At 35.1% G+C, this 24,867-nt stretch overlaps 1 protein-coding gene across 1 annotated transcript; it reads right to left on the reverse strand.

The window, feature by feature from the left end:
- Positions 1-246: 246 nt before the first annotated feature.
- On the reverse strand, positions 247-24,781 carry LOC106709607. The gene is given in 20 exon segments (XM_045678095.1): positions 247-421; positions 725-835; positions 916-1,114; positions 1,380-1,536; positions 1,835-1,983; positions 2,106-2,195; positions 2,381-2,439; positions 2,640-2,824; positions 3,101-3,275; positions 3,456-3,632; positions 4,016-4,203; positions 7,112-7,276; positions 8,387-8,516; positions 13,074-13,203; positions 16,609-16,788; positions 20,979-21,154; positions 21,610-21,870; positions 22,018-22,206; positions 22,402-22,634; positions 24,436-24,781. Coding segments are annotated over 20 exon segments (3,243 nt in total). The 5' UTR covers positions 24,596-24,781; the 3' UTR covers positions 247-292.
- Between the last annotated feature and the right edge of the window lie 86 nt (positions 24,782-24,867).

Below are 24,867 nucleotides of genomic sequence, written 5' to 3' on the forward strand. Positions count from 1 at the left end.
TTGACTCATGTATACTACAGAACCCAGAAGGGAGAACAGATCATGGATTACTGGTGTTATCCTGGCGATTGGCGTTGCCAGCCGATGTTCTAGGCTAGGTCTAGGAGGGTCTAGAGGGTCACCTACCATGAATATGGTCAAATTCGAAGTAGTTTCAATTATCTAAGGGTGCCTCCACATAGCGATGCCATGGTCCTGGCATATAAAGGTAGAATCAAAACATAAAGTGTTGTATAAAAAGGAATTTTAATCTTCGTAAAAGTGCGGTACAAAAGTGTTTGTCGGACGTCAGTCAGTCGCTGTCGTCTGAGGAGGCGAGGGCGTCGCGCGGGTTGGGGACGTGGCGACCGCACGGAGAACACACCAGCGTGTCTGACGAGTCGCTAACCACGCTTACCACACTGCTGTCCGCGCTGCGCTCCTGTGTACAGTTATTTTAATTGTATCCTCGCTTCGCTATTTCGGCGAATTCAGATGACCGCTTGCTCGTTTGCCACCTTATAATATAAAATAACTAAGCTAATACAGCCCAGTCGGAATACAAAGGGATCTTCGCAAACTAGCTTTATCGTTCGTAACGTAATTGATAAAATTGTGTATCGGGCGTAAAATACACTGACGAATATTATCCAAATTTGGCGATGACGTTACGAATATCCCTTAAATAAAATAGTAAGCTCAATTGGACGTTTTATCTCGGTGACCTGTTAATCTATCTTTTTACCTTCTTCCCTTTTTTCTGCGTCGTCATATTATCGTCGAATTCGTCCTTGTCATCTGAGCAAACGTCTCTCGTGTCTCCCATTTGCCTCTCGAACATGTTCGGACAAACGGCCTGAAAACACAAATATACACAAATAAATAATCATCGTATACTATGTCTAATATTTTTCCTGTATTCTGTAAGAAACCTACCGCTTCGAGTCTGTCCCTCAGGTAGTGCGCGTCGCCCAGCAAGTGCGCGGACTTGGTCATCTTCTTGGCTATGTCGCTGTCTGTGAGCTTGGCGTGCGTACTCTGCGCCTTCTTGGGCGGCACGGGCGCGCGCGGCTCACTCTGCTCAGAGTCCGGCTCTGTCACCTCCGCTATCTGAGATGTCTCTCTAACGCATTGCCTGACAGAGTGACATACAATCATACCGAAATCACCAGGTTGTTAACAAATTATATGTCTAATTGCTACACAAAGATGACCCGTAATGAATATTTAGCGATTGTGAGTGTGGCAGTATGTGTAGTCACTGGTCACTTACAGATTGAAACCAATTTCTTCATTTGTGAACTCTTCACCTATTAAGTTAGTAGAATACCAAACCATAATTCGTGAAATCGTTAGTCACTAGAATTGGAAAGCATATTGTAAGTGGGTTATGTACTCACCCATGGCACTGGTTGTTCTTAATAAAGGCGTATATATCCTTGAAGGCCTGCTGTATATAGGAGAGCGTGCTCTGCTCTATGGGCACCGACAGCGAGGAGCCTGAACTGCTCGACAGTTCGCCCGACACCGTGCTTGGCGCCAGAGACTGCTCCGATCCTGAAATACGGAAGATATGTTCACCATTATGGTTGGGTATTGCCAAGAGAGTGAGGCATCTGACTCAGCGGCTTGTCAGTTTTCCATAAAAAAATAGGACATATTGAAAAGCATTTAAAAAAAAAAAACCTTTTTAACTACTAGCTCCCTTCCCCCAAAGATAAATCGGCTGGCGACGCAAATGTTGACCATATAGAAGTTGACACAGTTAGTTCGTAAATATAGCCCCATTCTGCTGGTACAAAACGACTGGGGAACTTATTTCTTTCAAGTACAACTAGAATGAGGTGCAACATACCCGAGGAGTTGGCGGCGTTTGCCCAGAGCCGCACCTGGTGCTGTTTTAGCTGCTTCATCTGGCTGACCAGCTGCAGGTTCAACTCCTCGAGCTGTTGCCGATGCGAGATCTCCTCCTGCAGCTGCTCCTCCAGAATTTCCGCGTAGTCTCTACCGTGTTAACACGCATCAGTAAAATTTTGTTTCACAAATTAATTGGCATATAAAATTCTAAACAAGACAATTTCTTAGGATAAGGGTCTGTCTACATTATAAATCATGACATTACTTACTTCTCTTTCTTCACTATGTTTGCTTTGTTATTATATTTATTAGGAATATTTCGCACGTTGGACACGCCTCGGTCCTTCACCATACCATTCCTATAATGAGGGTACTTGGTCATCATTTGCGTAAGAAACAACTGTTAAAATGCTATCAGACAATAGAATTCCACTTCAATAGTCGAATGGGAAGGAACGAATTCGAATCTACGACTCGATTCTGTAACCCTAACTATTAGGCAATTAGCGTTTAATATCAAATGTCTAAATCAGTAGATACTCACTTATTTGCTACTGATTTAATTGATCTTCCATCGCTGGAATTACTGGCTAACCACGAGTACTGTGAAGGAAAGCAACTGTTAATAAAGTATTAAAAGATTCTAATTTCATGGCTACCAGGGGCATTGAAACTGGAAGAAAACGTGCATAGGAGCAGTGATCTGTCTAAGAATCTAAAAGTCATCTTCAGCGTAAGCTCTCTACTGATACTCTGCTATCAAGTTTGTATGGCACGTTACAAATGTGGCGCCAGGTGATTACCTGTCCCCCCTCGCCCGCATTGCGCTCATTGTTGCGCAGCGCAGCGCGCAGCTTGGCGGCGCAGTCGGCGCCCAGTTGCTCGTTGTGGCGTACATCCAGCACCACCAGCGTCGTGTTGGACTGCAGCATGCGCAGCGCCAGCGCGCCGCTCTGCTCGCTCAGACCGCAGTTCTGAACGTCCAACGCTATACAAAAAGCGTGTTGGAGAAAGCGGATAAGCGGAAGGACAAGATTATGTTCAGTTCTATTTCTTCGGAGGTATTCAATTGAGAACTTGCAGTCGTGAATTCTCGAATATTGTCATATCCTAGCTCACTCTTCGAGCTTATTTATGGTAGATTTAGAGATTTAGAGCTAGAATTATTGGTAGATTTTAAAAAATCTGAAAAAGATGATTAAGCTAGGAATTTCTCAGATGAATTGTAATGAGAATTGAACACAAATATCTCAATCCATAGTACCTTTGATCCACAAGTCGTCGGCGAGTACATCGGCAAGCGTGGCGAAACCCCGATCTGTGAGTTGCGTGTTGCCGCACAGTGTGAGGCGGCGAAGACCAGCCATCGCGTCCAGCTGCGGCAGCCGGTACCGCAGCGTCTGCACCCAGTTCTCGCTGTACCGATGAATCTTCTGATACTGAAACAAACAATGACATATTACTTAGGCTTTCACGCCTCAATTGCACTTGATCCTTCTAATTCGGGTCGTCACCAATTTTTTATCGTAGGTTACAAAAAATGACAACAATTTGAAATTAATCTTAGTCCAGACAAAATCTCTCTTACTCTTAGTATAACTGATAGTTGTTTAACTAACTTTCAACAAATCAGCCAAGTAGCTGGCGCCTTGCGGCGTAATGTCACACCCTGATAGATCCAAGGTGAGGATGTTGGGCAGACAGCGCACTGCCTTGCAGACGGCCAGGCAGCCTGCGTCGCCGATTAGACACCGCGGCAGATACAGATGTTGGAGGGAATTATTGGATAACACGGCCTGTAGATCAACGAAAATAGTATTGAGAACTTGGTACTTAAGACATGGAAAACCGCGTTCTAAAAAACATTATTCTCCCATTAATCCTCAAATATATTTATATTTGTATAAGAGATACGACAACATTTAAAACGTGTGTAGCTGCGCGCTTCAAAATGTACCGGACTTGAGTCGTTTAATGTTTACGATCAACAGACTACTAGTAACAGTCCCTGAGTCTCGTACTAAATCTGCATTAAAGGAATCCTTAACTTAGTCGTCATTTAACGACTTAAGTGCGGCAGACTTTATGTTTATCCGAAATAGTTGAAAATAACGTATATAGTTAACATCTATGACGTATTCTTGGTTTATGTTATCCATTTATGTTTGCATTTCTTTACCTCACAGAATGGATTTAAGTATGGTATCTTGAGCGGCAAGCCCTCGAGGTGCAGTGTGGACAATAGCGTGGTGTCTACCAACATCTGATTGATCGCTTCCATGAGGTTGGTCAGCATGAAGTTGGTCAAAATGACCGCTCGTTTCGTCACTGTCTTTGCCAGCCGCTCGCAGTCTATGTGCTCCAATACTGGACATTGTTAAATTAAAACTCAAATGATAGCTTTAAAGAAAACATATAAAACCAGAAAATGGTAAAATTAAAAACGTTACAAAATTTCTTAGATCTAGTTTTATTAAAATTATAATTACGTTTATTGGGTGTCATCAGTTCCGACTAATCATATTTCAAAAATCTTTGAAGTTTATTATGATAAAACAATTTGAATGTTCTCCCCTATCAAAAACATGGGGAAAATGTGAACAGCCATAGTTATTACTGTTTCTTGATTTAGTTAGGAAGTTAAATATGTAAATATAACATTATTTTTGTCATTATGTATTGTGTAAGTGTTGTGTTGTGCGTGCAAGTCATTGCCAGATTAAAATATTCCGATAAAATACTTTTTAGAATGTAAGAATGCATGATTTTATAAGCAATTCCAAGCCACAAGGATCAATTATTTGTGTTTATTTAGTCTACCTGTTTTAACCTGTTGCCGGCATCGTATTGAAATGGAATGAAGACTAAGATCACAACTGAGAGCGTTCAGAATTGGCGCCCATTCTGAATATTTGATCCTGTCAACACAGAAGTCTAAAACTTTTCCATTTTTCGTTGGCACGACGTTGTTCAAGGGCGTCAGATTCTGAAGTTTGCAGCACTTCAAATAGCATTGATGGAATATCCTACTACTCTTCGAATCGACACCTTTCCCTACCATCGCGTTAAAAAATAAATAAATAAATCATCAAAAACACCACCAGTCCGATATCTGTGGATATTTTGTTTAATAAATAATGATTATTATAGTATAAATTCTCTAAAAAGTTATCTGACAGTTTGATTTGAAATTCGAATTACAGTGACATTGACAGTTTTTTTTTTTATCAACGTTATTATGGAAATAACAACCAGTAAAAAAAATAAATTATTCAAACTTTTGTGAGACATTATCATTACTAATATAAAAACGGCTAAAATTATCCGGCGTCGGCACCGACTATTTTCGAGCCCATCGAGGGTCCTTCATCAGGGTGAGTGGGACTGGTTTTATTTCGCGGACGCCCCCCGACGGGCCTCTTTATTAGTAACAGTAAATAATAATTAAAAATGTAGCTATAAAAATGATTTCACCTTTTACCATAGCAAAGAATAATTAAAATCCCTTGTTTTTCCCTATAAATGGTTATTTTTTTAATAGTATTTAGTAAAAAACTTTGCATGGGATTTCCAAAGCCTTTACAAAAGATTTTGCTTTATAATAATAGCTTGAATGTAAATTTTGATAGAGTACTCTAATATAACCCTCTTTCATTTAAAGCCAATATTTTATTACAACAAATTAAATTGTTTGCTAAGATTATATGCCAATTGCTTACAAAATGACTATTAAAATAATCAGGATAATACATAAAGACATTTAAATAAAACACATTTAAAAGATTTTTTATAAGTGATTTATTAAAAAAATTGACTTTCGTCCAATATATAAATCTGTAGTGTGACAACAATACGACAATACAAAAATAACGTACTGCTTTAAAACAACTCTGTTTACTTTGGTATACCAGTAAATAAATATTAAAAAAGGCAGTGTTGCCATTACACAGTTGAATTATACAGTCGTAAAAACAAAACCTCTAAGAGACCGCACAAACAAACAATACTATATAACCTTGTCATAAAACCCATTTAAAACTATAAATAACATAATATTGCAAAAAAATGATATATTTTGGTAACAAGCAACATTGGTATTGTTTTACAAAATTGTAACAGTTTATGTATTTTTAATCCCTTCAAGGGAATTTGTAAAGGTACGTTTTCACTGACAGCTTTCATTATTTTTAGTGGATTTTTATTCAAAACCTCGGGAATTTCAACTTCACTGGATTGCTTTTATAAAAAAAACGTATGACAAAATAAAAATAAAATCAAACTTTTTTGTACAAAAACATAGTATTAGCTTCGATAGTAAATAATCTCTGGTTTTTATATTGGCAACTATTTAATTGGAATTCATTATGCTTTAGTGAAAACGCACCTTAACAGTTTAAAAAATGTTTGTTATATTTATAAACGTACATGGCAATGTCATACATTTTAAGAGGTACATTTAAAAAAATCTTAGTCTATATTGCATTAATACTAAATTATTAGATTTTAGTACAGTTGCATAAACGATAAGTAAAAGATAAAAAATTTATAACTTTAAAATTTATTTATTTAAAAGCAGAATTTTTTTATTCAGCTTGTAACAGTAATAAATATATTATTTATATTTGTTAACATTATATATATATACTAACAGAAAAATATAAAAAAAATACATAAAAATACTGCAAATTTTATATAGTTGTACATATATAAATATATATTTTTATATTCTTACATTAGATATGTTTGTAAAGAATGGAAGTATATGCAGTCATATTCTCACTTTCATTAAAAAAAAAACTCATTTAAAAAAAGGGCTCAAACATTTTGATTGCATTTTTTCGATTTAAGAACTTTGGTTAATTTTTTTTTTCATGTTATATTTCTGTTTTATTTTTTGTAAAAAAATTATTACAAAAAATGTAAATAATTTACTACAATTGTTTCAATTCTTTTCGGCACCCATGTTTGTAACATAAATAGTCAGTTAAAAGACTCTAAATTACAATGAAATACAAAAATGTATACTAAAAAAACTTTGTCACACTTGTAATTTAATCTTATATATCTGCCGTTTAAATACAAAGGCGAAAAAAAACTCTTAGAGTATAATAACATGTTCCCCCAAGACATTACCTCTCTCTCCTGGATATATAAAAACACTCTAAACTCTTACAATACCCTGAAAGCGTACAATTTACACGAGTTAGGAACCCTTTAAGGAAATGGTAATTTATTCTTAAACATTCATTCACCTGCCTTTCAATCGTATAAAAACATCAGTTATCTTCAAATGCTGTGAAGTTCTCGATCCTTCTATCGGACTCTGGTTGGTCACCGTCGGAGCTGGAATACGATCTCTGAGCGGTCCACTCGCTCTCAGGGTCCGAGAAGATGTTGCGATCCAGCAGATCATCGTCTAAATTATCCAGATCGAGTTCATCTGAAATTATTAATTGTTTTGCTATCGACTGCTAAACTCAAAGTTGTAATTGAATGTTTTTATACAGAAACTACCTGCCGCCCGCGACTCCGTCCGCGTGCAGTTAAAAAAAACTTAATTGGGGTATGAAAAATAGATGTTGGCCGATTCTCAGACTTACTCAATATGCTCACAAAATTTCATGAGAATCGGTCAAGCCGTTTCGGAGGAGTACGGTGACGAAAACTGTGACACGAGAATCTATATATATAAAAGAAAGTTGTGTTAGTTATACTATTTATAACTCAAGAACGGCTGAATCAATTTGACTGAAAATTAGTGGGCAGGTAGCTTAGAACCAGGAAACGGACATAGGATAATTTTTACCCCGTTTTCTATTTTTTATTCCGCGCGGACGGGGTCGCGGGTAAAAGCTAGTTTTATATATTAGATCTATCTCTTTATTTGATACCAAACATTTTATAGGCAACAATAATTTTTTGCAATATGTTACGTCTTTATAATACGAAGTAGGAAAGTTTATAAAGATAAAATTGTATACTCTTACAAAGATAAGATTATTACAATTCTCTTACTGATAATATGCTATAATGGGAAATTGAATTATATACTAGCTGTTGCCCTTGACTCCGTTCGCGCGGAATTAAATAAAAACATAATAAATAGCCTATGTGTTCTTCCAGGCTCTGATATATATATGTGCCAAATTTCATCGAGATCCGTTGAGCCGTTTTGGATATACCTTCAAACATACATCCATCCATCCATCTAAACATTCGCATCTATAATAATATAATAGTAAGATATAAGATTTTAAATTTAATCTTGCCTGTAATAAATCAAATTGTAAGCATAAAGTCCTTCCAAAAGACAATATGTTTTTGACAATTTTTCGTAAAATATTAAAGACCGTTTTGAAAAAAAATAGAAAGAAAGTACGATATATACATGTAGAGAGTTGAATAGAAGATATGGGGTACGAAAGAGAGAAAAAAAGGAAGTTTAGTCTTAAAGTATAGAATGAATGGGCTAGACATATCGCCATTTAACGAGATGGGATCGTATTCATAAAGTGCTGGTTTCACTGTAAAAATAAATGTATGTTTTCACCTTCGTTGGCGATGAGGTCCGAGGACCAGTCGTTGTCGAACTCGAGCTGTTTGTTGAGGTCACGCTCGGTGGGCGACTGCACCGCCTCAGTGTCCGCGTCTGTCACGTCGTAGATCTCTGTCATCTTCATCTACAACAACGACAACATTATTGTGTTTTCACTGTTTGAACACTTGTTAGAAAATATATTATCAAGTCTCTTATTTACGACCAAAAAAATTCCAAAGCAACAGCCAACTCCTGTAGAAATAGATAGGGAAGACGAAACTGTCAAGGATAGAAGAAAGGAATACTGTAAATCTCAGGATTAAAGAGCGTTATTGTTTTCAATAGTTCGAGTAACAGTGGTAGACTCTAATAACAACAACATCTGTTACACGAATGGGCCGACTCACCCGATAAAATACCACGATCACACAGAACACAGGCGTGAAGTGGAAGTAATTCCGTGTACAGTCTGATGAATATGCTTTATTCCTTCCCACCCTTTTCTTATAAGGAAAGAATGGCAAGGGGAAGTGGATATAATGGAGGAGGATATGCTCGTTTGCCATCTTATAACATAGTAACTGTCGCCCGCGACTCCTTTCGCGAAGAATTAAAAAATCAGACCCGTTCCGGAGATACCTTCTAACAAACATCCATCCATTTAAAATTTCTCATTTATAATATTACTAAGATTAAAAAAATGTAAACACAATTTGCAGTACAATCTGTGCGTCGGAAATAATAATGTCCTCAACGAATACAAAAAAACAAGTGACTCAAATGTGATTAATAACGCAATACGAACTTTAACTGCGTGATTAAAATGTACCGTTGTAAACAATACGATGTATATGGTTTATAATTAGTTACAAATTATATGCACACTGGAAACATTTCAAAACATAAATACGTGATGTGATAGCTTCTGTAAATTACACAAAAATACTACCCATACAAATTTAGTGTCGCAACTTTTTAGTTTTAAAATTCTATCTATCGTTTTTTTTTATTTAGAAAATATTAAATAATTGTGCATAGTTAATAAAACTATTACTAAATTAAAAAAAAATAGTATGAATCCAATGACACCTCACTCAAAGTCTCAAAATAGGACTTACAAACAAACCCACGGACATAAAAACTTACATACACGAGAAAAACATTACCTTCCTGAGTCAGTCGGGTAATGAGTCAGTCGAGTAAAAATAGACATAAAGTAGTGATGCAACGGAAGTGTCTTACCGGAACCAGAAACGGAAACAGATGTCAAAAATAAATTTTAGCAGAAACGGAAGCGGAAACAGAAGTGTAAATAATAAAAAAAACATATTTACAATTTTTTTTTTTTTTGGTAAGAACAGTTTGTATTCGTTTTTAATTTATTGAGGCATTGGATATCGGTGTCCTTTAGCCTTCAATATATGTATTTTTACTGTGCTGCAATAAGTTAAAACACGTTTTTTTTATTTATTTTCAGGAAACAAAATTACACTATTTACAAATTAATGTTCGCCAAACCACTCGTGTTGATAAACGACAAATATATTTCTTTATTAATACATTCACTGCTGATCACTCGGATCCGAGTGGGCAGAGCTATTAGTAGCGGCGCCTCCCCCTCGGATCCGAGCGAGGGGCCCGTTCACTTTGTAGCCATTAAGCCGCCGGGGTTTGAAGCGAGTCCATGTTGCTTTGTGTGGCCACTCTGGCAATATAGTCAACTAACGAAAAAGAGTATTAGTTTTATTCTTACAGTGTTATAGTGATTAGTACCACGTACGTACGGAGGCAAACATAGAAATATCTTGTATCACATGAAGCTAAATCTGAACTTTATGTTATGTATGTAATTTTTTAAATATATGTATATCCTGTATGTGTGTATACGTGTGTGTATGTGTGGGTGTGTATGAAATGTTACAAGATCTTGAACCGAGGAGATAAAAGCTGGTTTTGATTAGTATCCTTACATGTTTTACTCAATATTCTGGAATTTTTTGAAAAACTTGACTTTGTCAAAATATTGTAACATATTAGTACACAGAAATGCAATCGTGGAACAAATATCTACATACGAGTATTAGTGAACTAAACTATTGCCATCCCTAGTGATCAAAATGATGATCCCTAGTGCTCAAAATGATGATCCCTAGGGCTCAAAATGATGATCCCTAGCGCTCAAATACAAAAAACATTATTAATTTATCTATATGTTCAAACACTCCCAGATATACTATATAAAAATTCACCATAAAAAGTTTTGGCTCCCAGCTGTTACCTTTTTTTATTTTGTAAACAGCGAATGCGTTAAGTATCAAAAACACCAAATCTAGTTTAGAAAAATATATAATTATTAGGCACTTGACTTGCGATCTGCAGGGCCTGGGTTCGAATCCCGCTATGTACCAATATGCTTTTCGATTTTGATATGTACATTTATCCGACGTTCCTACGGTGAAGGAAAACATAGTGATGCTGCCTGCACATATCTGAGAAAAAATTTAATGATATGTGTGAAGTCAACCCGCTCTCGGCCAGCGTGGTTGACTATGACCTAGTCACCCCTAATTTGGGGTAGGCTCCGAGCCCCTCAGTGGGGATGTATAGTGAGCTGATGATAATAACGATGATGATATATTACATGGTTATCACTTATTCAAAAGTACATTTAATAACTCGTAAGTATGAAATAGTCACATTTTGCCAGTTGTCAAATTTTATATGGACAACAACTAGACAGTTTACTCCAGCAAGAGAAACTGATTGTTTCAAACAGCATGCAGCAGAAAATATTACGAGCTTAAATTTACGAAAAATACGTAAACAAACAAAATGCGACAAGTGCCGAAAGGCCGCGCACGGACTGCGCATTTGGATCTATCAGCCGTCGTAAAGTTCCGTTTTATCTCCGTTATAAAAGTTGCGGAAACAGAAGCAGAAACGGATGTTGAAAAGCACGCGGAACTTCCGCACTTGCGAAAACGGAAACAGACATCCGTTGCATCACTAACATAAAGCAAGCCATAAAGGCGCTAAATACAATTATGTACTTTAATTTCAAACCATTATTATTTATTATAAAGATATATCGAAAATTAAATTGAGTTTATTATTTATTAAGTAATTAAGTCAATAATATTATTTGTTTAAAATATAAGTGTAAGACAATACCAACATAACAATCTCAAATTAAAATAAACAAAGCAACAAAGGCGTTAATTAAATAGGGTTGTCACATGAGTTGCGGTGTCAACAAAGATGGACAAAGTTTGTTAATAATCTTGAAATTTACATAAATCAAAGTATGCATCAAACTAAACACCAGAAATAGTAATATCACGTTGGCCGCTTAAAAAGTTACATTTATATCTAACTACGTGCGCGCGTCTTCGTCGCAGACGACGACGCAGAGTAGAGTAGAGTACTGGTAATATGGCAGTAGAAATGACAAAATTTCTCAAACGCGGTCAGGAACATATATGTATATCATAAAATAAAAAAGCGATTCAATAGAGTGACAGCCCTAGTGTTATCTTAATAGATTCGCGGCACGTCAGATAGCAGATGTGTGTCGCGCAGCTGCAGTGGCTGTTAAGACGCACTATTTCCTGAGCTTTCGATTAACCTTCTTATTGATAATGACCTAGTGATTGAACAAAACAATGCACTTTGTACGCATCAGTAGTTTTCAGATATCTTGGCGGCTCTTATCTTCGTTCAAGTCGCTGCTGTTGTTGCTGGAAATTTAAGAACTATGGCGGCCTTTTCGATGGAGCAATTTCCGGTCCATCTCTTGTGCTTTCATTCTCTTTATCTCCTGATACAACACAACGTCCCCTTTCTGCTTTATCTGAAAGTCGCTGCGCAGAAAACATTCTGAGGTGTAGCGGGATGCGGGGGGAAGGCAATGCGCAGCGCGCCGATGGCCTTGGACCGTCAGGATATTAAAATTATATATATTGAAAAGAACAATAATTGTGGGAAATCTATAGTGATTGAAGCATTGATGGGCGAAGTAAAAAAAATATTCCACAACAAAACTCTTTAACAGCACTAAAAGATAATTCGGGGAAATAATTTTTCCTGACAGTGGGGAATGACCGAATTAACGGTCCGTCAATTAACATTAGTGGATGGTCGTGTCATTAGTTTTAAAAAGAAACGATCTCCATTAATCCATGCCTAACCATTTACTTAAATGGCGTGAAAAAAAAATTTAAAGACAAAAAGGGAAGTAGTATCTGCCACATGTTGCTAGTCCCACGCATACAACGGAAATAACAGAAAAAAATAAACAAACAACAATGTCAATAGATAATGTGATAACCCGCGCTCGGGTGCGAATATCGGACGATGCCACGTCACGACTGTCATTGGGAACAGATAACGTCTGACGTATCAGTGTTGCCATCCTAATATGCTAATATCCCGGATAACACGATATATAATAGAAGTCCTAAAAGTCATAAAAGGAAATCAACGAGGCAAGTTAAATTTTATCGTAGACTGCTCGTAAAGCCACAAGTATCATTGTTAATTTCAGAAAACTTCCATAGATTTTCTGCGTTCATTTTTAAGCAGTTCTTATTATTTTTCCACGTTAAGTTAAAGATTTACAATAACTCAATCGCTTAGATCCTATTTTGTAATAGTATGATTTTGTTATTTTAGTCAATGTTTTTATTGCACCATTTTTTACCTTGTTATCGCTATCCAGATAGTAGTAAGCCAGCAGTGCGTCATTATGTGCTGTCACGTTGAGGATATGTTCGAAAGTGTCAGAATCTGCCACCACGTCCCCGTAACTCACCCTGACTTCACTTGCACGTCTGTCAACAAAATACAACTTTTTATATATACTTATAATTTTATACAAATATACAGAGTGTTTTTAATTTAGTTGTTAAGTGTTAGTAATCGAGTCAAGTTGTGATCAGTCACCATGGCAAAACTTAAGCAACATTATAACTTTCTAGCTGTTGCTCGCGACTCCGTCCGCGAGAATTTAAAAAAAAAACTAAGGTTGTTGCATTGCATGTTGTTCGAGACTATGTTTTACATCTAAGCTAAATTACAGCGAGATCTGTTGAGCCGTTCTGGAGATACCTTGTAACAAACATCCATCAATTCATACATTCAAACATTCGCATTTATAATATTAGTAAGAGTATTAATGTAATTGATAAAGAAGAGATTTATATTAGAAAATATTAGAAAAAAAAATACGTATTAAAGACTTGGATACCACTGGATCCATCATACCAGTGAGGGTATAAAACTGCTAGTACATACTACTATACTTTACGTTTTAGCATCTGCATTCGACACAGTACTTCAGAAAACACACACAGTATTCTGTTAAATGTGTCGTTGGGTGATCTAATTTTAAATAATTGACAAAGAGACTAGTGTTAAAATAATTGAGTTATTAACTTTTAACAAAAATCATAAATATTTTCCTTTAAATAATAGTTTCACAGAAAGGTTCATTATTGGCTCCCGCAAGGATCTCATCTCAGTCCTATATAATTAAGCCATTCTTCATAACTTTGAATTTACATCGAATGACTAAACTCTTATCACACAGTATATCTTATTTTATTATTTAGTTATCTTATAAGTTCAATCAACTGCGCTATCTGAATATAATGAAATTCGTAGTCAAGGTCGTAACCGGACGCAAAATTTAAGTAGATTATGTACAAAAACATTGTTGATTAAATACAGTCATATACGTATATACCTAATCCACTTAAGTAAAGTACACATTCTTTTTTTTATATAAAGAAAAATAACGTATACTCATTTATCGCGGTGGCGTAAATAACGCAATTAATTACGATTGCACTTACAGAAAACATATCTTTATATCATTTATTTTATCGTCATCTTCACAAATAAGTTTATTTACAAAGAGGAACTGTATATCTTATTTATATTATAAATGCGAATGTTTAGATCGATGGATGAATGGATGGCTGGATGGATGTTTGATTGTAGGTATCTCCAGAACGGCTCATCGGATCTTTCTGACATTTGGCACAGATTTAGAACATAGGCTACTATTTAAATTGTTTTTTAATTCCACGCGAAGTGAATCGCGGGCGACAGCTAATATTTTAATAAATAAGGATAATAAATAATAATGTGGTCTCTTCCTTGTTTGTGAAAAGGCAACAATCGGTATATTATTAGCATATAACATTAAGTTCGTCTTCGTAATCCTTTGGATACAAGTTAATTTGATTTGAATACACAAGCTGGCAATGTTTTTGTGTTGTCTATGTTGCCAGTGTGAATACTTGTTGATAGGACCCCCCCCCCTGACAAAGAGCAAAGCTGTGACGTAACGCAGAGATAGCGCCAATTACTACAACTGACACATGACCTCGCCCGTAATGAATGTGACTTTATCTCTGTAAATTCACAAACTATGCTACACAATGAAAACTTGACGTTGTATGTAAAACTTGTATTTTATTGTAATGTATTCGACTGCGAATAGAGATTCTAAAACCCAGGATAATCTAAAGGATGGATGTTTGTTTGAAGGTATCTCCGGAAAGGCTTAACGGATCTTGATGAAATTTGGCACAGATGTAGAACATAGTATGGAAAAACATTTCTTTTTCATTCCGTGCGGACGGAGTTGCAGGCAACAGCTAGTATGCGTACAATACGGAATTGTTGTGATACGCGATACATTGTTAGATAGGATAGTGAAGGTCTTAAAAGAGATAGATGGATTAAGTGAAATGGAACATGATTAGAAAGAGATTAACATATTTATTTTTCCACCAGGACACAAAAATGACTTTATTTTTTTAACGGTTTAAGGTATCGAGATGGTCGTTCGATAACAATATGCGTTATTTTTTTGTCGACCAGAAATCAACGAAATTTGGCCAAAATGGGACTTAAGTAGTTTTTCACCTACAGAGACGACATTTCTTGTATGCATTAGAATATTTGAACTCATTTATCAATTTCTAAACATTATTTAACACAATTACGTCCTAATTTGACGCAAATAAGATAATATTAAAACTTTCTAAACCCCTTCAAGGCTAAATATTAAATAATCTATTTGATAATAATAACCCACTGACACGATTATCTATTCTGCAAAAACAATTATTTTCAACGCAAAAATGATATGCGTTAGTTCATACGCAGTTCAAATTCTACGTAATATGGAATTGTAAGTATTAAACAATGTTTTAATCTATTTCTCGACAAACAAGTGGCTCCAGATATGCACATAAACATCCGCAATATGCAAAAATTACAGGTTTTCCCAGACCTTATAATTAAATATAAGAGTATAACTTTAAAAGAAAAGCGTAACATTAAAAAAGAAAGGTATAAAAGGAAAGAGTGAAATAATTAAGAATTACTAAGACGTTAATGCTCAGTGGCTTTATGTATCCAATTGTACAACTATAATGCCTTTTCATAATAGAAAAAGAAAAAATCAAGGAGAGAGATCACAGCCCTTAGGAACAAGGAGACGAAGAGTAAAGCGGGAAGTGAGAGGATCTTTTTAGATGGAAATCCGTAATCTTTTTTGTTTTACGTACGTGATTAATTCTTTCTACTTATGTTACTTGTCTATCAAACACTACGTTTCAGTGCATTTAAACAAAGAAGTTATAAACGACCAAAGTTCATTCCAACAATGTAACAAAATCAAACCTGCCTATTTTATACCAGATAAGTGTGACTTTGTAGATACGCGTTATTATCAGGCAATTGTTCAATTTCATCATTATTTTTAAATATTAATAAAATTTGATGTCGAATTTTGGAAATTATTTAACACTAGCTGTCGCCCGCGACACCGTCCGCGCGGAATTAAAAAAAACTTAACAAGTAGCCTTTGTTTTCTTCCAGACTATGTTCTACAACTGTGCCAAATTTCTTCAAGATCCGTTGAGATACCTTCAAACATCCATCCATCCATCCGTCCATAAAATCATTAGCATTCATAATATTAGTATGACAGTATGAAGTATAATATCATTAAACACGAATCTTGAATATAAAATTACTCCACAAGAGAATTACTGATGTGCTATAAATGTGGGTTTCACCATCAAAACACTGCTTTAAAAAAACATTTAGCTAATATTTTTAACCTCTGAGTATTCACGATAAGAAGTGTACGAGTTCGAGTTGTAAAACTCCTAATTCTATTCAAATCCCTAACATTGGGTAGGCTCCGATCGACTTACCTTCTGTCCAATCTGTAGTCTTCTGTGTCCTTCTTAGCTTCTAGGGCGAGCTTGTAATATATCCTCGCGGCTGCATCAGAGCGATCGTGGGCGGAGTAGACGAACGCGTGCAGCTGACGTAGCAAGCTCCAGCTCAATCGCCACAATGATTTGCTCATCTTCGGCGTACTGGTTACGAATCTGTGCCAACAAAGGTATTCTATAGAAATAATTCAACACAACAGAGATCTAAATTGAAATTACGAAAATCTTTACATTTCCTTTTTTGTACAATAGAGGACATTTGTGGTCATTGCGATGCCATTTTTTATATTATAATGTGGCAAATGAGCAAGAAGGCCACCTGAATTCGCCGAAATAATGAAACGACCGCTGCCCATGAGCATCTGCTTCACTGCTAAATCCACCTTTTCTTCCCATCATTTCCTTCTAAGAAAAACGTGGACTAAAATAAGGCCTTAATTAACATCAAAATTCCCATAAAGTCATCGATTTTATTAATAAAAGTGGCACCAAAATTAATAATAATTTTTCTAATTTAGTTCTTATCTTGTATTAATCTAATTAAATATGTTGGCTACTAGGATATCGAAGCAAGGTCAAAGTGTCGTATTGAATCACATACGTCACCAAGATAGTGTGGTAACGCGGAACGGCGATCACTTGTGGTCAGATAACGTGTATGCTCTTTAACTGTCATTGGCCACAAAAAATCAATAAAAAGAATTTAGAGACGCTATAATTTTTATTACTAATCACAGAAGATTCCTTTCAAAGAATATTGTAACTAGTAGGTAGTATATCATTAACATGCCCAAAGCTGGACATAGGCCTTTTCTGCCTTTGTTTGCCCACTGTTGGACATAGCCCTTCTCTGCCTTTGACTGTCCACTGCTAGTCATAGGCCTTCTTTGTCTTTGTCTGCCTACTAATAGTATGATAATAGTATTATGGTATAAAGGCCATAAAGCTGCAAGAAATCTAGCATAATTCTTTAGCATATATCCTTAGACTATGATGAAAAGAATAACATATTCTGGTGTTTAAAATTTAGAAGACAATTCACATTATGTATAGTTATAACAGAAGTTAATTTTTCGCAACTACCCGCAGTTCTTAAGGCTAAATGTAGGTCTTTTTCGCTACGCATACTTTGATAAATTATAAAAACATATTAATGAAATTCAGCGTATATGAAACGGGAAGTGTTCGCAATTTGGAAAAGGATATGATATCGGGCGTCGGTTATACATTTCGATAACATTTGAAGGTCGAACTGAATTCGTCGGTGGGTAAACAATGAAGTTTCTAGAAGCCTTACGTAAAACTATTATATCATATACAATGTTTCATTTCTGATAATTTTGATTTAGTTTTTTAATATTTTAGTTGTCCAAAACGTTTTTTTACCATTTATTATGGTTAACGCAGTTTTGGTTTTCTAGAAAATACTAATGGCATAAGATAAAAAGAAGATACATTACATAATCTCAGTTTACGTCAAATAGTTTACATTGTAATGTTTTTTTATTTTTTATTTTATTGTACAATGCTTATCAAGCAATAAGTTATATTACAATTAACTACCAATTAGCAATAATTGCTTCATTATATTTATAATAATAAAATGCACTCCCATGCAAATACATGCATAATTTGGTAAATGTTTTATATTGAATATTGCTATATTATCGACGTGTATATCTGAAAAAATAAAACAAAAAACGACACTATACATAACAACACTGCATTCCCTCTAATACAAACATTATTTTAAACAACCAGAAACCACCACCAACGGTAAGAAAACATTCAAACAACACTGGCAACACAGACAACACATATCAAAATGTCAAAACCAGGCCATAAAATCCTTAAAAAAATCAAAATGCCAAACGTCAAAATTCTAACCTAAAAAATATACCAATTAGCGACTTTAAATGGCAGAATAAGCCTCGAGGCAACGTATACCATCACCGGTTGAACCAATTAAAAAAAAGCAATCACTGACCTAGTCATAACGTTGTTGTGTCGCAGACAGCGGCGCCTACGCACGCGGACATTGCCCATTACCGCGTACTGCAGAGCGTGCGTCTCTACTTTATCACCGATATAACTAAAAAAGCGATCACATTTTCATATTTATGTACACAGTGCGAAAAAAGCCGTGAGAGAGTAAGGGCCGTTTTAATCCAGGGTTAAAGGGTGAGTGGCGCCAGACTGATACAATATGGTTAAGACGGCCCCGGCGGGAGTGATCAATTTTTGAGACCCATGATGGAAACCCACAAGGCGCCTGACACCAAAGCGCCAATAGCCTAATCATTGATATATTCCTAGGTTAATAATTATATGCATATTGAATATCTACATCTGCAAGAGGCAAATGAAATCTTCACAAAAATGTAGTAATATTAATTTTCGTAAAAAAATATTACAATCTAAATAGGAAATAACTACAAAACAATGTTCTAGACTTATTTTAGATAGGATTACATAAACATGTAATGTAGAGTATCTAAATAGGAAAATAAAGCAAAAAAACTAAGCTCCATGAATTGCCTTGATAAGTCTATACCCAATCAATACTAAAATGATAGGAATTATACAAGCCAAGATCATTTTGAAGCACAAAAAAACTACTCAACACATATTGACCGTTATCTAAAGAAATTTCGATGTATGTGTTGCAATCTATCTCTTAATACTTCTCACATACAACAAAATTATTGTATCTAAAAATATGTCGCAAAAACAGGACACACGATAACCTGAATTGAAATTCACCAGCCAGTAAACCAATGACACAGTTGCATCTAGTAACAGTTCTAGTTTGCCGAAAAAAAAATGAATTACACTTAAATAAAGAGAACAATTCCGATATGCCGTTGACGTCAAACTTATCTGCCTTCGAAAATGTTATAAAAGTTACAAAAACGATAAGAGACGAGGTCATATAACTCTGTTGAAATATAGTTAAAAAACAATACACTATATTTAGTCAAATGTAAACATGCAATGCGCAAAAACGATTGCTTTATCCGTTCGATCAATTCATAAAAACATCCTGAGTATTTCCTGTATTTCAACAACAACATTTCAACTTTATCGTAAGCTATAAAATTCTAATAGTGTTGTGTTTTTGGAAATACATTATTTATAAGTCATTGTTATGTGTTATTTACTGTTATTATAAAATATGCTATCGTGTAAACTATTATGCAAAATGTCAAATTAGTTGTATACTGTGAGGATGTTTGCAGTTGCAGTTGTTTTTAAAAAAAATACAAACTATCCGGCTCGAAGGATCATTCAAATCAATTTCACATTTGAATTGCAGTTAACACGATGATATAACTTCTCCAATAACTCTACAGAGTATAAATCAGACATATAACCAGAACAGGTTTTAAAATCTAATTATCACCAAGAAATAGAAATGGCAATACGAAAGACTTTAATCGAATAAGCTTTAAAGAGTTATTCGGAAGGAAAATTTTGGACAGATCAGTAATTGTTGAGAATAGAATATTTAAGACACTATGAAGTCGTAAAACAATTTTTAAATGCATCTCGAATTATTTGGAGTGAGGAAAAAATATAAACATAACTTCATAACTCGTCAAACACAGAACAAGCGCATATTATTTATCACAATTAATTTTATAACCAATTTCTACATTACTTGATTTCTCTATCGAGTAAAAGATAACTTGTACACATAATATGACGTCACACAACCAATGATATATTGTATAAATGTTTATTTCCTATTTACTGTAAGAGCTAACACAAGATAGAAGTAATTTAATATACGATATAAATATTTGTTTTAATTATTAAACTTGTTCAAAACATTCTGAGGATTAAAATATTGAACAAAAAAAAATTATACACATGTACATATGAATTTAGACGTGATTTTATTTATTATACTTTGCTTTACTAATCAAAAGTGGTAAAGTATATTGAACCTATTGAAGTAGAAAAACATTTATACAGCTTTCTATGTTACATTGTACAGTCAGCAGCATAAATAAGTACACACTAGCAATCGCTTGCGACTTCGTCCACACGCAATTAAAAAAACATAATAAGTAGCCTATGTGTTCTTCCAGACTATGATTTACATCTATGCCAAATTTCCTCGACATGCGTTGAAACATCCAATATCCATCCATCCATCCATCCAAACAACAGAAAGCTTCAGAAACTTTTATACGCCTTTAGTTTTCAAAAATATGTATATGCATGTATTCGTCCTTATGCTTCTTAATATTTGAAACCAAAAACTATGATGTTTTGTAAATTTTGACATATTTATGCAGCCGACTGTACCATGAGTAAATGTGGTGTCAAATTGCACTCACTTGGTGAAGGTGGCATAGAGAATGTCAACCGGGACCCTGTAGGGCAGCGTCATGAGGGAGATGCAGCGCATGCCGCGCCTGCGCAGCAACCAGCTCGCCAGCCCGCTGTTGGCTGAGTCGATCGCATTCTGGAAGATGGTCATCACCGTGTCCGGAAGGTCGTCCACTAACGCGTCCTAACACAAATTTTAAATTAACTTTTCAAGTATGTCAATCTGTTTAGTCGGCATGTTAAAGTTAAGGTGTTTTCCTTCTGCGTTATGTGTCTTCAAAATGCACTATCACTTGTCTCTCATAATGTAAAGCAGCCTCAAAAAGTCTCCCTTCTCAGTGGAGTTGGTGGAGTTAGTACTAAATAAAACACTGAGGTATAGTACAGCGAAGACAAATTTAATTAAATCGTGAAGTGAGGTCAATCCACCTCCGCGAATCTTTACACCGCGATCTACAAAGACGCTGCACGCCATCTATCGTTCAACTAATAACTAATATTAAATGATAACATTGGACACATAATTTCTTTGAACATTTGTTGTGTTTTTCTTGTTGTTATTTGTATCTTTTCACGTCCACTTTCAAATTTTCTTTGATACCTTCAAGAATAGAATAGAAAAGCGTTAATACAACCAACCTGTCTATGCGTTTTACATTCTTCACACTCGGGGTCGTGTTCGTAACTATCGTCGAGTACATCTTGCAACTGGAATGTGGTCTGTACAGCGAGACAGCGGGTGCAAGAGATCAAGTTATTTCTATGCAGGAAACGAAGCGCATCATCGAAGCCCTGCTTACACATGTTGCTTAGAACCTCCGGCTTCGGCGGGAATAAGATGCGCGCGAATCGGTTAATGTTCTGTTTCGATAACTCGATACTTGTGTTTGCCAAGTTCACCTAAAAACACGCCTTTATTAGCTTCGCGCCTATATGACAAAATCATGTAACATAAAAAAAATAAAGTATGAAAACGACAATTCTATAGAATGATAGTATGAAATGGTTTTCTGGTGTGCATAGTATAAATATAAACTTTATACTGACGTGAAACAGCTGCGAGCTAAGATCGCGCGGGCAAATGTCGCTCTCTCCGCAGAAGGGGCTGACAGTTACAGTGTTCTCGTCGAGAACGGGCAGGTTGTCGCTGAAGCCGCCGTCCATATAGCGCACGCCATGGAACCGAGGCGGCAGCATCCCGCTGAACACTGGCACGAAACACGATGCCAGCAATGCCTGACAGAACAATTTTCTACCGTTTTTTTATTTATTTAATATACACCATTGTCAATTTGGGTTTTCCCTGTCAACATATTTATAAATAAAATATATTATCACCCCACACTTTCTATTTAAAAAAGTAGAGACAACATGTTTTAATAACAGTGTGACGGCAGTTAAATTTCAAGGACATAAATACTATTAACTTACTTGCAAGAGGTCTTCCCTTGTAGGAAACTCTGAAACGATGACATTCTTGCCATCGTAGACCCTGGTGAGTGAGATGTGTAGTCTGCCGCTAACTAATTTATGCACATCAGGAGGCAAATGCCTCTGCATGCTCGCCAGGAGCACATTCTGAATGTTAAAGGAGGGACTGAATGGTCCAAGAGACCCAGCCCTCGCTTCTCCCACTATCCTTAGCACATCACTAGTTATTTCACCTGTAGAAAATATGAAATAAATGAATGATTAGGATCTTTAGACTTTGTACTTGATTACTTTACCACTAAGACTACTAATGAAAATCTAATCTGGTATTAACTTGAAACATCTTGACAGCTCTAAAGATGACTCTCTGTATAGAACTAAAATTTAGATGTAGCGGGCTATAAAGGGTTGCAGGGGGAGCCATATTGTGCATCGCGCAATGACCTTAAGCCACCAAAAGATTAAAAACTTTAACCTTCTAATTTAAATTTCATAAAAACAAGCATTATATATGTTTGCTAATGTAATCATGCAAATGTGAATGTACACTTACAAAGACATGACGTACATGCTAATTTTGATAAAAACTGAAAAGTGACAAAAAAGTATGGTCAATGTTTATCTTGAAATAATCTTCATCTTACTAATAAAAGCAGGCAACTGCCCCCCCCCCCCTGCCCTGGTGAAGCTTATACTATATTGCAAAGTGAAAATTAATTCTATCAAATGAAAAATCTCTTTATTTTTCATAAACATTTCCAACACACCAGTTAAATATTATTTCAACCTTTTAAATACTACATTATTTTGATCCTACACTATGTAGTGCATGGTATGTTATTTGGAATGTTTTCAAGAAATTTTCCAGCTTTCAGATTAGCCGTATGAGTTATCATGTGAAGTTAGATAAATATATGATATGTACTTTTCATGCACATTACATTAAAAAAAAAACACTTCATCATCATCAACCTGCCCTTATCCCTATGTAGTGTTGGCACAGTATGTACTACTCCTCCATACATCTCTATCAGCCGTTATATCTGAATTCACCCCCTTCTTACACATATCCTCTTTCACACAATCCATCCATACTTTCTTTGGTCTTCCTCTACGTTTATAACTATCCACATTCAATCTCATTAATTTTTTGTTTATATGATCATCTTGCTTTTTAAAGAAAACACTTGAGATCTATATATATAAAAGAAAGTCGTGTACACTATTTATAACTCAAGATAGGTCGAACTGATTTAGCTGAAAATTGATGGGGAGGTAGCTTAGAACTAGGAGATGGACATAGGAACTTTTATATTTTGTTTGCATTTTTTTTATTCCGTGCGAACGGAGTCGCAGGTAAAAGCTAGTATTAAATATATTTGACAACTATGAAGCAATGTCCTCTCTTCTTACAATCTGTATTTACTATTATTATCAGGTTGAGACAGTTCTTATCATAATGCCAGTATTATTAGTTGCCAACCAAAAAAAATAACAATTTACATTTAATTTTTATTTTTTTTATTTTATATGAAATATTTCCAGTAGTTTGTTTTTTTTTAAACAAACAATTAACATAATAAATATTATTATACTTTATGTAACAGATTAGAAGTGACTTACAAAATGTACACAAAGTAAAATATAATAAACATAATAATTACTATGTATTACTGATAAATATACAGAATATATAGATAAGAAAAACTAAACTAGCAGTAACATAATAGTAATAGCATTTACTACTGAACCCTCTAGTGATAATGCGAGTTAACTAAAACTTTCAATTTATCTCAAAAGCTTTATATAATATTTCTATATACCTGGTGGTTCTGTTGATATAATTTTCACAACAAACCTGATTTTCTTTTACTATAGTTACAGACAAAATCTAATAAATAAAAAACAAATTTCTGTTTAGATAAATCAAAAATAACTACAGCATTATAAGTTACAAATTAGATTTAAGTAAATCAGTGTATTTGTATAATAACTTACTGGTTTCTTTAAAACTTATTTATTGCTCATACTCACCTATAGGAATATCACAAAGAAGTGCACAGGCTGATATAGCACCAAATGAAGCACCGGATATTTTTCCTAACAATAAATGAGGAGCATATTTTTTAAAACACACAGCAACACCAACATGGTAAATACCAAGAAAACCACAACCCGCAAACGACAAGTTCATTATTCACGCATACAAAATGTATAACCGAATACTATCAATGCATAAAACTAAATAGGTCGCTAATCAGATAATTTATCGACAAGTAATCAAGATATAACTAATCACAAGAATATCGTTATAATCATCTGATTGCAATTCCCATTTAATAATACCAACACGACAGTCACCAATAAAGTTCAAATATAAATAAACAATGTATGAAAATGTTGAGAATTGAGAAGTATTTTGACGAAATTAAACATCAAAGAAAAACGTCAGTAATGTCAAAGTCA

This window comes from Papilio machaon, chromosome 5 (genome assembly GCF_912999745.1).
Source record: "Papilio machaon chromosome 5, ilPapMach1.1, whole genome shotgun sequence".
Lineage (NCBI taxonomy): Eukaryota > Metazoa > Arthropoda > Insecta > Lepidoptera > Papilionidae > Papilio > Papilio machaon.